At 42.6% G+C, this 15,968-nt stretch overlaps 1 protein-coding gene across 1 annotated transcript; it reads right to left on the reverse strand.

The window, feature by feature from the left end:
* Window positions 1-483: 483 nt before the first annotated feature.
* Window positions 484-6,303, reverse strand: metrn (meteorin, glial cell differentiation regulator). Its single transcript, XM_047376256.1, has 4 exons — window positions 6,020-6,303; window positions 4,483-4,922; window positions 3,481-3,540; window positions 484-2,398 (listed from the first exon to the last, which is right to left on the reverse strand). The coding sequence occupies exons 1-4, from the start codon at window positions 6,124-6,126 to the stop codon at window positions 2,085-2,087; spliced, it is 921 nt and encodes a 306-aa protein (XP_047232212.1). The 5' UTR covers window positions 6,127-6,303; the 3' UTR covers window positions 484-2,084.
* Between the last annotated feature and the right edge of the window lie 9,665 nt (window positions 6,304-15,968).

The raw sequence follows: 15,968 nt of genomic DNA on the forward strand, positions 1-15,968 counted from the left end.
TGCTTTGTGTTTATGCAGTCCAAGCAGCATGTGTGCAGTTTAAAAGAAGAAAAGACCGTGCTTTCATTGTGCACACGTGGTCAGGATGAAGCGAGCGACTGTGTGGCACCTTCGGCCCAGTCCGGTCTGCCACACCACTCCCTTAATGGCAATTTATTGCTTCCTGAATCCTGAAAACAGGAGGCCGAGGCCAAGAGGATTCCAACTGCTGTTTCCAACCTCCTTCCCAGTCCACAACCCTCCGCCTGCCTGAGTGCCGAACAGTCCCTCAATCTCTCCCGCTTTTCAGGTCTTCTCCTTCTCACAGGCACAACGTTTGTTCTGGGCTTTTAGGAATCTGATTTATGGGTACTTGAAGTGACTTATGCTTGAGAAACTTTTTCTATGGAAGAAAGCGTACAACCCCCTGGTGTAACATATGCTGAACAGTTCAGATGTGGACGTTAAAAAGAATAAAATTAGAGATACAGATCCAAAACAAGGTTTTTGTTTTTCTTAGAGAATATTTTAATAACACAAAACACAAATCCACAATACTGGGACAATATTTTTTTGTTTCTTTCTTTATAAAATTTCTTATCAACATATTTACATTCAGTTTAATATTTACATAAATTCACATCAGTGAAAAATGGCAGTTTAAGCATTTTAAGCATACAACTTCAGCATGGTAATTTGTTGTGAACCTTTCTCCTCGATGACCTAGTGCACATAAAACCTGGATCACTTTGTAAATTATTTAAACTAGAGATGCACCAATCAGAATTTACGGTGGCTCCGACCTCCGATTTTGGTTGATTCAAAATCATTTATTTTAGCCATCCTGCTGTGAGTGGTCATTAATTATTCATAGTAAGAGAAGAGGGGACGTCACACTGTGTGAGAGAGAGCAGTCACTGTAAAGCGGGTTTTATTCATATTTTAAAATGAGGATTAAGTCTGATTATGTTACAGAAAATACATTTTCCTTTTAAACAGCTTCTTACATATCAGAGCTACTAATAGCTAAGTCCTCTTCACTCAGTACTAACTTCTACACTGAAGTGCAACCTGGCAGTGCTTAGTTATGTTCACTGACTTGAAAAAGCTCAGATTTTTCAGCTGCCAACCAGCGAGAGGAGATAAAGCAGAAAATCAGCTGATTCCAGCCAACAGCCAGTTTCTCGGTGCATCTCTAGTTACAATGAATATATATTTTTATTTTAACTTCACCTAGTAGTGTCCAGAGGATTAATACTTGATTCATGGCTGCTTTGGCCAATCTCCAGCTTATTTTGTTTTATAATTTTGTGGGCAGATTGCATGCTGTAGAAGGTAAACACTTTTAATCTCCCCCCGTTAATTTACTTCTTTCCAAATCCATGCTAGCAAAACCTGGCAACATAAACTACCCTTAGCTCTGTGTTCCCAATGTTTGCTCTCAAATTATCTGCACATATATTAAATTCTCAGTTGCTCCCCTATGCTACATATAGTTGCTTTTCTCATTTGGTTTTCAGTGCTTGCAGTATTTCGCTTTCCAGGTATTCCCTTTCTTGCTTTATGAGTGCAAAAAGTGTTCAATGATTCCCTTCATGAGGTTTTTATATAATCTTCTCAATAATAGGACAACACAAGCAGAGGACAATCATCTGAACATCGCTGTCCCACACGATCTTCCATTATCCAAACAAAAACACTAAAAAAACTGTTCTGAGCTCCTCACAGCCTCACCTGTTTAAGGTGTATCTCTATGACGGACATTTTCATTGTTTTCCTGAGTTTTAAACCGATGAGCCTCAGACGACATGAATGAATGGCTTTACTGAGTGTAAGCTCTCTGTCAAATGCTTTCCTCCATGTCAAGGAAGTCATGACTCCACTCTGTCTTTTGGACCATGACTGCTTATTGCACTGAAATGCCTGATGGTAGAGGGTTCATTTCGCTCCTCAGTCCTTTGGAATGACCACACCCATCGGTGGCTCTGTGGCTACAACGGTGTTTATTTGCACGTTGCAGCCTCTTCCTGATCAGGGCTGAGTCTAGCCTGGCTTTCAGCGCCACACTTTGATTCTGCAGGGTAGGCGAGCCGCACCCGAGATTCTCAGTCTAAGGGCAGTTCACAGGGGATCTGTTGAGCTGCTTTGGCCAGAGCGTAAGTCCTCTGGAAGTCCTTGTAGCGGGGTGCACAGCCCAGCCAGGCCTCCCCAAAGTGGACCCTGCCGGTGAAGAGGAAGCTGCCGGGTCCCGGCTTGACACCGCACTGAAGCAAGGTCCGTATCTCGCCCCGGCTGGCCAGTCGACTGTTGCCGGTGAACAGGGTGTACTTCTGACGAAAGACACGGGTGGCGCTGACCTTGATCACTGCTGCGCGTAAAGTTTCGTCCTCCTCCACTGACCGGATGTTTCCGCGCACAACTGTGGAAAAACAGGATGTTAAGTTAATTTCATTTTCTGTTGCCCATTCTGCCACACAATCTCGAAACATTTTAATCAAAGAAAACAGTGATGTGCTTCTGTAAAGTGTTAAACTTCTTGATGATTACTAGCCTGCACATTAATCTAACGGTTGCTGCCAGCAACATATCTCCACATATATAAGGGACATTTGCTTCCCCTTTTGGACCAGTGGTTCCAGTGATAGTTTAGTGCACCTAGTAGAAAAAGTTTAAAGATGCTTCCAACAAAGAAAAGGTTGTTTTATCCAACAGCTGGAGTTGCACCACATAATTAAACCTCTGCTTTTTGTCTTTGTATTTTACAGCATCATGTGGTGTTTCTGATTATCAGCTCAGAGACATTTTGCCTCTTCGCCTTTTCATTTCTACAAGGTGCCATTTTGTGCTTTTCTAGACAGACCAGACAGTTACTCGGACCTAAAATGCTTTAACCATTCAGTGTTTCACGCAGGAAAATCATTGGTGACGCACAGCCACCTAATAATCAGTCAGTCATTTTCTACCGCTTATTCCATAACGGGTCACGGGGGAGCTGGTTCCTATCTCCAGCAGTCTATGGGCGAGAGGCAGGGTACACCCTGGACAGGTCGCCAGTCCATCGCAGGGCAACACACAAACAACCATGCACACACTCATTCATACACCTAAGGGAAATTTAGAGTTACCAATTAACCTAACAGGCATGTCTTTGGGAGGAAGCCGGAGTACCCGGTGAGAACCCACGCATGCACGGGGAGAACATGCAAACTCCATGCAGAAAGACCCCAGGCCGGGAATCGAACCCTGGACCTTCTTGCTGCAAGGCAACAGTGCTACCAACTGCGCCACCGTGCAGCCAGTGGAGGAGGACGTGCATCCTAATCCTAATAATCATTGGCTTCCATTTAAGTAACTGCCCAATACAAACGAATGTTCATAAAATAACTTTTGCTTAAACACTAGGATGTTTTCCATCTAAAAACCCTGAAAACCCTCTTTAATGGCAGGGGTTTGGTTTTCTAATTGTTTTAATTTTGCCAACTTGGATTTCTGGTAGCTTACCAAAGTCGCTGGTGCAAACAGCCATCAGGATCTCTGTGTCGTTGCAGGGCCGGCAGGCATCTGAAGAGACAACAAGGACAAGGGGTTTCAGTTGATGACGCCTGACAAGACTCTGAACTGCCAAAACGAAATAAACACCTATATGCAAATCCCCTGGAAATCAAAGATGTCATGTACATGTCACGCTCAATAAAATGCAAATCTTGAACTCAGAAAGCCAGCAACAATGAAGGGACTAACTGCTGTTATAAAATAGACAACTGTTGCTTTTTTACAGAGGCAGTGAAGGACCAGAGAAGCTTTAAGGTGTGAGAATCCTCCAACACAAATAATTTTAAAGGGTGAATGAAACATCCCCACTAAAAACCTTCAAGGGTGCCTGAAATCACACCTCCTCAAAGCCTAAACCAGGGCTGAAGGGAAGGGGGTGTGTGAACTCCACAAATCTACTTCCCAGAAAACACTGCTCTGCCTTTTTTTTTAAAAGCTAGATATTAAACAGTGTTGCACATACTTAGAGTTATAGATGCAACCAAACAGGCTGCATGCACTGACTAATCTGTGACTTTAAGAGGAGGGAGTGAACTTTTTTAAGGTCCCCCCCCCCTACAAAAGTTTTCCTCTTCAGTGAAAACTTCTTGATAAATACGATTCCTTCCTCTCCACCCCCTCCCCTGAAAAGCCCTCTTTTTTCCAGCCTAATAAGAGTGGGTATCTCTGGGAGAAGGTGGTGGTGGTGGTGGTGGGGTCTCTCATTCCCCCACGGAGAGGCAGTTCAACAAAAGAGTGGAGCATCTCAGCTGGGCAGAGGCCTCTGTGTTGCCTAGGCCACCGGAGTAATCCCAGAATACTCATGCGGCACTCATTCAAAGGGCTCTGGACTCCTCAGAGAGCCCCCACATACAGTGTTTTTGTGCCCCCTCCTCCCCACTCTGCAGCTCCAAAGCAACATGCCTCTGGGGAAAGTCTGGCTACCTCTTTGCACTCTTCACTCTGACTCACCTTCACTACTGATCAAGTTGGAATCCAGGGACATGCGGGCCGTCCAGTCCCCCCTCAGTTCATAACGAAAGGTGGCAATCCGCCTGCTGATGTCCTGATGGGGCGTTGCCTGCAGGAACAGGGCCAGCCTCTCCCCGGGTGTACGGCTGAAGCAGCGCACCCTTGGGGGTGGGGACGATTCTATCCTGTCCCCTACCAGGAGCTCAAGTAGCCCATCCCTCTCCAGGTAGAGCTGGGCCCCATGGAACTGCTCCGAGGGCTTGACGCAGGCCGTGATGACACCCGAGCTGCCACCACCACTGGGCCCCACGGCCCCCATGGGGGCCAGGCGGGGTGTCAGGGTTAGGCGCAGGGCTCCTTTGGGGTACAGCCAGTCCAGGGTCCCCTCAGAGCAGTGGAGGGAGATCTGCTCCACGCTGCCCTGCTGCTGGGACAAACCACTGTGACGCGGAAGAAAAAAGGCACAATTAATATCTATCATCTATATATTGTCTATACCTGCTGGAGCAATGTCCTGCTGTCATTTGGTTACAGCCAGGGCAGTACATCGCAGGACTATAGCTTATACAGAGGTCAGAGGTGAGGGTGGGGCAGGGGGGAAAGCATGCTAATCCAATGTATTAATTTAGGTTTATTTCATTTTTGATGTCCTTCGTAGCGCCATATTTACATTACTGACTCCCGGCCTTCATTATCAGATGAGCGTAACCAGCTGGGCACCCTACATAGTTCTTTGCTGTGTCTCAAATGGGTATGAAGAAAATCAGTTGAGTTGGGTCATATCTAAGACCCACTAAGGTACACCATTTTACTCAGTTGTCCATCATTAAACATATTAAACAATTAAAATGTGGCCAGTTTATATCATGTGGACCGTTCCATTTGTGACCAACGTTTCAGCCCAATTTCCCTTCAATTTGGAAACTCCTGAAACTTGGTTCTGGCCTTTTCTGGAGGCCCCAGGCGAAAAAAATGGGCCCTAAGTGGTCACAAAGTTCACATCCTGGTGCCAGGATTATCAGTGGCCCTCAGCTGCCCACCCCTTTGAGCCAACCCTGTGCAGTTATGCAATAAACATCCGTGATGAGTTTAAAGTAACTTTTCAAAAAGTTTCTGAAGAACTAGATCACGAAAAAAAAATCCAAAAAATGCGCCACCTGCTGGCTTATCTGTGGAGCAGCATTACATGATTAGGGCGAATTTTTTAATAATCTCCACTGAAATCTGAGAAGATTTTAGAAAAATAGACACGATAAAAATGAAATGACCACATCAGCTTCCCGTGTTTTTGCATGAAGGCTATCTGAATAAATCCTGCTGTCTCCTGCCCGTCTGCCCCGCTGATGCCCTCCTGCTCTGCAGACAGCCCAGAGGCTCAATCGCAGCAGAGCCAAAGCAAACATTTTTATTACAATGTCTGTGTCTGGAGGCAAGTTTCAACATGTTGCATCCTAAAACACCTGCAACATATCTGATTTTCAGCAGCCTTAATGGGTAAACATCTGCACATAAACAAGAAAAGAAAGGTAATACTTGCCTTCCTCTCCAGCTGCACTGATCTTCAGAATAATTTGAAAAGCACGAGTGAAAAATGCCCAAAAGCAAGATCCAGGTTACGTTAATCCGGCGCCCAAAGCCTTGCATTTTCAACCGATGATGTTGCCAAAGAAAAATATATATTTCTATATTTTTCAAAGCTGCGATTAGAAAATGATCTCCTTCTATGAAACTACAGCCTTATCTCCGGTAAACACTATTTCTCCGCATCTTTCAGCACTGAGGCGCTCGACAGGATCCTAGACCGCCTCTGTCGCTCTCTGAACGCGGAGCGGTGAAGTTATTTTCCTTTGGAAAAACTTCACGGACCAATCAGAGGTCGAGCAGGGAAACTTTAAACCACTCAGTCGGAGGCTGACGGGGATGGGGGACGTCTGGCCCCAATCAGTAACTGTATGCAAAGATAAACCTCCCATTGTGTCGGACTGGTCTGCATGGGAATTACAAATGAACCCGCATGCAGGAGAAGCTCTTGCACATAAAGTATAAAGTCATATTTGAATTTTGTGCGTCAGGTATTCTCAGGATGCGGTAAATGCATGTCTCATATTGTTTTCACACACCAAAAAACATCTCTTAATTTCTGATACATTTAAAATTTAGAATCTATATCCATGTAAATGTCGCCTTCTCTATAATGTATAAAAGGATATGTAGTTAAATGTCTGAGAGAACAGGAGCAGACAAAGTAGAACATATAGTGTGAGAAAAACAAGTTAATTAATTTAATTCTTTTGAGTTCATTCAACACTAAAGTGTTGGGTTATGGATTTGACCCGGCATACTGGGTTAGTTTTTAACAGCCAAAAGCTGGTTGAAAAGTATATCCCATAACTTGGATTGCTAAACTAGTAATATTTGGATTAAAATAAATTATTTCTTCCCATTCATCCACTTTCTGAACCATTTCTATTCTTGCAGGGTTGCAGGATTAAAAAGTATACAATTTTAAAAATAGGCAAATTGCAATTGAATTAGAATAATAAAAACTCACATTCATTGTTTACTAATTATATTTAGCTGTTCACTGGTCAACATGTAAATGTTGAATGATGTTAGCACTAGTTTGCACTGAAGGATAATAAAAACCTAATATTATCTACAGTGAAGAAACTCAATCTGTGGTGTGGACTAAACTCATTAACAACTCTGACAATTTTGAAGTAAGGCCCTGTTAAAAGATAAGTAGTCTGTATTTTTATCTAGGGGGCTGCACGGTGGTGCAATTGGTAGCATTGTTGCCTTGCAGAAAGAAGGTCCTGGGTTCAATTCCCAGCCAGGGTCTCTCTGCATGAAATTTGCATGTTCCCCATGTGTGGGTTCTCACCGGGTACTCTGGCTTCTTACCACGGTCCAAAGACATGCCTATTAGGTTAATTGGTCTCTCTTAATTTTCCTTAGGTGTATGACTGAGTGTTTGTGTGTTGCCCTGTGATGGACGGGCGACCTGTCCAGGGTGTACCCTGCCTCTCGCCCATAGACTGCTGGAGATAGGCACCAGCTCCCCTGTGACCCACTATGGAATAAGTGGTAGAAAATGACTGACTAGTCAGTGTCTTACCTGCAGTAGCTACAGTGCCTTGCGAAAGTACTCGGGCCCCCTTGAACTGGTCAACCTCTTGCCACATTTCAGGCTTCAAACATAAAGATATAAATATTCCAATTTTCTGTGAAGAATCAACAACAAGTGGGACACAATCTTGAAGTGGAATGAAATTTATTGGATGTGTCAAACTTGTTTAACAAATAAAAAACTGAAAAGTGGGTCGTGCAATATTATTTGGTCCCTTTACTCTCAGTTCTTTCGCAAGGCACTGTAAATCTCAGGGCATCGTCAGTTTGGAGAAATCCAGATTAGTTGGTCCTGGGCTGAAGCTAACAGCTAATTAGCCGAGCGGGGCCAAGACCAAAGCGAACTTGTTCCATCTTACACTAACTCCAATCATGTCATGCATAGAAACTGCGTTGAAACATCTCGTCTTATAAACACTGAAAGGTAGTACGTGTACAACTGACTAAATGTTACGTGAAAAATAAAGAACTGCTAAAAAAAAGTCAAAGTAATAAAGTTTTACTAATAATGCTGTGAGTAGCAATCATCTTGAACGCGGGTACGGTCGTGTTGTCCCGACTTTCCAACTCGTAATTCCAGTTGAAATTTCCTACTCGGATGTTGGAAATTCTGACTTCCGAGTATAACTGGAACGCACAATTAAAATGAACATGTGGAGCATTGTGGTCAAAATGACAACCTGATAGAAAAGTAAGGCAGAGTAAAAAGCAATCAAACAGCATTTAATTAAACTGGTGAGATATTTTTACTTTTCACATTGTTTTACTTTAATATCGAAAGTTGCCCCCTTGGGAAATGGGGTTCGGAGACAGTGTGCCGCTAATTATCCTCCTGTTTGAAACATGTGCTGAGAATGGAACATGTGAAGTGTTTTCCTGTTGGATTAACTGTCCAATATAAACATAGTGATTTAAGTGGATGCTATTTTATTGCTTTTCCCCCTATTCTGTCTAGAAACATTTTATATGTTCCGTTTCCAGTACGTTTCACACAGGAAATCGTTGTTAGCGAGAGCTTCATACCTCATTAATCATTGACTTCTGTGTGAATAACCACCCAGCTCAAACATGATGATGCTTCATAAAAGGTTAATTAAATACTGTTTGTGTAAACCACTAGCGTTTTTAAATAGAGATCTTTAAGACAGCAAAAAGTCTGCCAGGCTTTTTTGAGAGTAGCTGTTAGCTTCAGCCATGGGGATAATCTAATCTGAGGACTTATTTAGTGCTTGGAAAATATTAACTGCTAGAAACCTTTTACTAGAACCTCATACATCCAGATTTATCCCTTTGATGGTTTCATTTTCACGTTTTATCTTTAAAATAGTGACTTTATATTGGCCATGCCAGCAGATTTGGCAGGAAACACATATGCCATATTAGTCCCGATGCAGCTCTGATCACAGCTCAATAACCTGATTCTCAGACAGACCATATAAGTTGGCGACGACATTGATGATGACCCCCTCTCCCACTGTTTTGCCCTCTGCCCCCTCCCCTGCCGCGCTTCTCTTTCATGTTGCGGTATATACAACCAAATCAGAAGTTCCTTTGTGCCAACACTGCCATCCAGCTCCCCGAGCCGGCGACTTTTCACCATACATGTGTGAGTGATGGACGTCCAGTTATGACAAAGCTGCAGTTCTACACAAAGGCACATGCGCAGGAATCCAGCTGCTTTATTGTCTGCAGCAGGATGGAGCTTTGTTTTCCGTGAAGCAATTGAAAGCAGCGGAGTTTAAAGCACAAAGCAACAGGGTGGGTTTCTCAGTTCAAGGAGAATGAATAAATTGGTGCCTAAATGGGTTTTATGAGCATGTCAGAGCATCCACGTGTGCACAGTGTGCTCAGACGCATACAGTCCGTTTTACACAGTTTCTCCCATGCAGCAGTGTTCATGTATTCATGCATGCATCTGTTAAAACAAAAGCTGACACAAGCCATCTGGTCTTGACATGACCTTAGTTACAGTCTTATCGAGCTTGGATCAAATCTAGAGCTTTCATGCTGTGAGTCCAGATGTACAAGACAGCCTCACATTTTTACATCAAATGACCCAAATGAACAGAATATTTACAGTTTTATTTAACATGGAGCTCTTTTGAGAATAAAGAAATACTGCAGTAGTTTATCCACGTTGTGGTTTTCTTTAGAATTTGAGCCCTTGGTAACTCTGGAGGAGCTGCAGAGATGCACAGTTTAAAACTATAAGCCATGCACTACACAAATGTGGCCTTTATTGAGGAAGAGAAAGAAAAAAATAGTTGTTGAAAGAAATGCTAGATGTGTAACCCTGCTAGAGACACACCACCAAAGAGTGTTTGCAGAAGAGGGTCTAAAGAGCAATAACTGAAGAGAAATGTAAAAAAACTGTCCTAATAGAATATATTAAAGTCTATAGCTATACTGAGCCAAAATGGGTTTTACTGCTCACTGGAAGGACACAGAAATCCTAAATCAATGAGCAAAGCAGAAATCCAACTGCTTCCGAGTTCCAATCAAAGGTTTACGTGAACCAGCAGACCCGTTTGTTTCCAGTTTTGGATCCAGAACAATGCTATCTTTGAATGTAGTGAAACACTGCCTGCTTGTCCCTCCATCCTTTGACCAGTGAACCGGACTCTCTGAGGGGTTCGGCTCCCAGCGTTCGCTGCGTTCTCACCAGCCCGCCAATGATAGCGTCTTTAAACACTGTGGCTGTATGCGTACGAGGGTTTACATGTACCTGGTACGTGCAAACACAGGGAGAATGCAGTGACAGTTTGGTGCTAGTGGTATTTACAGAACCTTGGCATTCTCTGTAGCTTCTCTCATTGCTCCTTTCTCACTGTTACAGAAACAAACACACTATTTTCACTTTGTGAAACAGGTTTCTGAAGTGCAGAACTTTCCTGCCAGGAATGCATCTGTAAGAGTATTACTCTGATTCATTTATATTTGATTCACAGCTTTTAGATGCATGCATGGAAGGGAAGGCTACTGGAATATACAAGAAGAATATTATCTGAAAAAGCTCAGCATAGCAGCCAAAAATGCCCCTGATGGAAAGACCGTTGATGACTTGAGCTGAGAAATGAAGATGTCCTTGTTCCCATAGTTTTCTGCAGCTTCCTGTTGCACCTCACTGCTAATCTGCCTGATCTGGAATCACTGCTGTTTGTTTTCATGCACCCTCTCATCTGTCTGCTTGCGATGAGGTTTAAGACCTTGATCAGCTAGACTAGACCTCAGAAATAAGTGGAAATAAATGGTCTGACTCCACAATGAGAAGCATATGTTTGTGCTGAGGAGTGCCACGAGTATCACAGTTATATTTGGTAATAAATGTGACAACAAACCAAAAGAAGAGGACATAACTATTCTGTGTTTGTGTGAAAATCCTTTTTACAAGGTGATTTTTAATTTCCTACTATGGCACTTGAATAAACTCGCCCTCATCTAGAGTCAGAGCAACTGTGACAAGCAACACAATGTTGCAACAACACACAGTGAGGAGGATGGGAAGGGAGGTATAACAACATTTTCAACAAAGAAAGGTATGCTTGAGTCTCTTAGATGCTATCCCCAGGCCCTCTGGCTACGGTGGCCGGGGGGTGCAAAACACTTTTACAAGTACCGCAACAAATTTACATTTCAGAAAACAAATTTACATTTCAGAAAACAAATTTACATTTCAGAAAACACTATTACATTTCAGAAAACAAATTTACATTTCAGAAAACAAACTTACATTTCAGAAAACAAATTTACATTTCAGAAAACAAACTTACATTTCAGAAAACAAATTTACATTTCAGAAAATCAACCGGAAAGGGAATGTACCAACGCCCGGAAGTCAGCCTCAGGGCTGCATCCTTCGAAGGCCGTATTTGTAGGCCGATTACGTTACAGCGCGGCGACGAAGGCTGTCCCAATTCATGAATCATTCCGAGCAAATGCTGCCGACAAATGTGTCCTTATTTTGCCCGATTTGAAGGATGCGTTGTGAGTATCCTTCGCGGCCCATCATTTCCCATCATTCATTGCGGGTCGAAGCGGATTGGTCAAGCAGGGGAAGCCATGGCGGACCATAGCAACAAAAGCTGTGAGTAAATTGTGGAAAATTACACTTTCTGTGACACAAATTAAGTTCTACAATGTTTTTAGTGCGGGAATATAACTATGTAGACGTGAAATATCTGCTTGATTTATCAAGACATCGCTTAATTTCAAATGTGCTCCGACGTGTTCGGAGTTTTCCGTTCCCGGCGTAGTAACCGGCTCGCCTCGCCAGCCCTACCGGCGGTGAGGTGAGCTAGCCCGGTAGAGATCTGACCGGACTATCGGCACTAAGCTCCCGCTGGCAGTCATCACAGTGAACGTTTAACACAAGTGATTTCTAACAGTTTATGTTATTATTTTAATTGTTACTGAAAATCGATTTAATATTTCAGGTGATATTAAGGTTAATCAGAATAAATGGACAGTTTTATGTAATCCAACTGTATCGCTGGAGAGTGTGATTGAGAATAAATAAGCTTTTCAATATAAATTTTTAATGAAGAAATGTGCTATATGTTTTAAAAGTTTATTTATAATTCAGTTAGCATTATAATTTCTGATTCCAGGTAAACCCGACGAGGAATAAACCTCCAAATGTAAGTAAATCTCAGTAAAGAAGTGAAAAGTTTGAAAGAGCTTGTTTTAGACATTTGCATAGAAATATTTTCTTCAAATTAAGACAAATGTGAAATTAAAAAAGGCTTTATTTTTGCTCTGATATTAAGCAAGATTTTTTTTTTTAGGTACAAAGGAGCAGACGGGCCAGTTTATCAATCTCAGGGGTGAGAACCACCACCTTTTTACTGGAGCTAAAAACTCAGCCACCGTGGCTTGGAGGTACAATAACAACATTCTTTGCAGTCAGTTTCTGTCCAGTTTCAATAACTTCTATCTTTCTAACTTTCATAAATATCCATCCAGTGATTAACATACTTCTTTCGGTTTAGGACAATTCTGGAGAAGATGGACCAACAGGGGAAGGTCACCCCTTTGCAGGCCAAAACAATGTGGGACAATTTGAAAAAAAAAAAAAGAATTTAGATTTTGTTCAGAAGTTCTCATGTCACACACAAATAAAAAAATATTTCTAAAAGTCTTGTTGGTTTCTCTGTTTAGTAAACTCTTTTTTTTTTTATTCCATCTAACTTTAGGATTGTAAGTATCCAGGGTCAGGAGAGGGAGTCAGTGAAAAGCCCACTGCTGCTACTTGGCCCTGGTTTGTCTTTATGGATGAGATGTTGGGACAGAGGTCTTCCACAACACCTCCTGTCCTGATTGCCTCCATCCCTGAGGACCCTCCAGGGCCAAGCGGAGCGGTGGTCAACCAGATGGAGAAGGAAGACAGTGAGCCAGCAGGAAGGGGTCAGAAAAGAAAGAGAGACAGAGATGATGGAGATGATCAGGGAGGACATGAGGGCACAGAGAATGGACAGACTGTTTTCCAAAGAATGGCACCAAAATAAGGTGCTATAAAAGAAATAAATAAATGTGTTTTGTTCAGATTGTTTCTTAAAGTTTTAAGGTGTTTTTGTCACTAGTTATTTCCATTTGATCTAACAATACATCAACTTCATTTAAAGTTATAAACAGAATTTATTATGAAAAATACAAACAGCACTTTAAACAGAATGAGGGAAGAAAACATTCAAACAGATCAAGATTACAAGACAAAAGGCATAAAATAAAACTATATACAAGTATTTACAACGGCGACAGCAGGATCAACCTGAGTGACCAGTTCCTGGAAAAACCTCTTCAACAGAACAAAGAGGCAGATGTCTTTCTGAACAGAAAGTCTCTGACGGTGTGACTAAATCTCTCACAAGGTCAGAGACTTGGATGGACGCTGCAACTGAGACCTGTGGTTAGTCTTTCTGGATGGTGAGCGAAGCATCACACAGGAGGTCTGCAGATGTTTGTGATGCCTCTCTCCGCTGTCCACGTCATCGTTCATCAAGTGGGTTTAAAGGGCTGGCTGAATTGACGGCTGCCACATCACTAAGAGGTAATCGGAAAAATGCAGAATTAGAAGATGGTGCTCACAAAATATTACAATTAGTTATACTCCTCAAAAATGAATCACATCTATAATATTATACTTGGCTGACACAGTAGTCATGTTCTGGTGGTACCTCCTCCAGGGCGGACACCTCAGCTGAAAGCTGGTCCTGCCAGAGAGCAACGCTGACTGCCTCAGTCCAAACCTCACCCTCATCCTCTTCTACAGCCTCCTCTGGGGCCATGACATCCCCAGCACCAAGGCAGATGTTGTGGAGGATGGCGCATGCTGTTATGACCTGAAAACAATTTAAAAGAGGGTGCATATATGTGTATGTGTATATATTATGTATAATGTATATATAAAATGGATCTAGGTCAAGACTTACGTGAGGTACAAAGGTGTCATGCACCTCCAGCGCTTGCAGGAAGATGGCCCTGAATCTGGTTTTCATCATTCTAAAAACAGGCTCTATTATAGAGCCTGTTTTTGGAATGATGGCTGTTAAAGCGCTGGGCTCCCACATCTTGTCTTGTCCTCTTCTAGGGAGTGATGAGGGGTAATGGATATTGGAGGCATGGGTACCCTCCATCAGCAAGGATAAAATGCCCTGGAGGAGGATAAACTGTACAGTGGGCTGTGGCGGAGCACCCTAGAGTCATGCACTGACCCAGGCCAGCCCACATATGTGTCAATAAAATGGCTCTCAGAAACTGCTTGCAGGATTATGGAAGGGAAGAGTTTCCTGTTCCTGTAGCACTGACCATCAAGGCTGCTTGGACACCTGAAGTGGATATGGCAGCCGTCAATTGCACCCACAGCTTTGAGAAAAACTCTGGCGTGCCAGCCCTGCAAACTCACGGGACACTGCCTTAAGTCCTCAGGGGTCTTTAGAAGGTAGATGACCTGGTGACGAATAGCCACCATCTCCTCTGTAACTCTGTGGACGATGCGATGGACAGTAGAGCGAGGCATCCCAAACACTATGCAGACCACTCTGTAGGATGTGCCACTTGCCAGCCAGAAAAGAAAAACTAAGGTCTCAATAGTAGCACCCATCCATGTTGCCTATCCTGGTGCAAAAGATTAAGCAGCACTGCCAGAGACTCCCTGCTCAGCCGAAAATCAGGCCTGGTGTCCTCCTGGTTGAAGAAGCGTTTCAGGACTGGGACACTCAGGTTGATCCTGCAGTAAAGAGGTCTGGTCTAGAAAAGGGAAGAATGGAGATGGAAAAACACATTATTTTTAAGGCATGCTTCTGGATATTTTAAGTGATCAAAGCAAGAAGATACTAATACACCAAAAACACTGCATTATTTTATAATTATCTAAGAACAGCCAGAGGGGATCAAATACTTTATAATTCCCATCTATCTTAAAATTTAAAGCTGTTGTTTATAATATATATATATATATATATATATAAAATATGTCAACATACATTAGCCATAAAGTTGCTATCTCTTTGTTTATTGGCTAGTTAAATCAAACATCTTTTTTACCTGAACATGATTGTCTCTGGATTGTACCTGGAATCAGAAATTATAATGCTAACTGAATTATAAATAAACTTTTAAAACATATAGCACATTTCTTCATTAAAAATTTATATTGAAAAGCTTATTTATTCTCAATCACACTCTCCAGCGATACAGTTGGATTACATAAAACTGTCCATTTATTCTGATTAACCTTAATATCACCTGAAATATTAAATCGATTTTCAGTAACAATTAAAATAATAACATAAACTGTTAGAAATCACTTGTGTTAAACGTTCACTGTGATGACTGCCAGCGGGAGCTTAGTGCCGATAGTCCGGTCAGATCTCTACCGGGCTAGCTCACCTCACCGCCGGTAGGGCTGGCGAGGCGAGCCGGTTACTACGCCGGGAACGGAAAACTCCGAACACGTCGGAGCACATTTGAAATTAAGCGATGTCTAGATAAATCAAGCAGATATTTCACGTCTACATAGTTATATTCCCGCACTAAAAACATTGTAGAACTTAATTTGTGTCACAGAAAGTGTAATTTTCCACAATTTACTCACAGCTTTTGTTGCTATGGTCCGCCATGGCTTCCCCTGCTTGACCAATCCGCTTTGACCCGCAATGAATGATGGGAAATGATGGGCCGCGAAGGATACTCACGATGCATCCTTCAAATCGGACAAAATAAGGACACATTTGTCGGCAGCATTTGCTCGGAATGATTCATGAATTGGGACAGCCTTCGTCGCCGCGCTGTAACGTAATCGGCCTACAAATACGGTCTTCGAAGGATGCAGCCCTGAGGCTGACTTCCGGGTCAGCCTC

Source organism: Girardinichthys multiradiatus, chromosome 10 (genome assembly GCF_021462225.1).
Source record: "Girardinichthys multiradiatus isolate DD_20200921_A chromosome 10, DD_fGirMul_XY1, whole genome shotgun sequence".
Lineage (NCBI taxonomy): Eukaryota > Metazoa > Chordata > Actinopteri > Cyprinodontiformes > Goodeidae > Girardinichthys > Girardinichthys multiradiatus.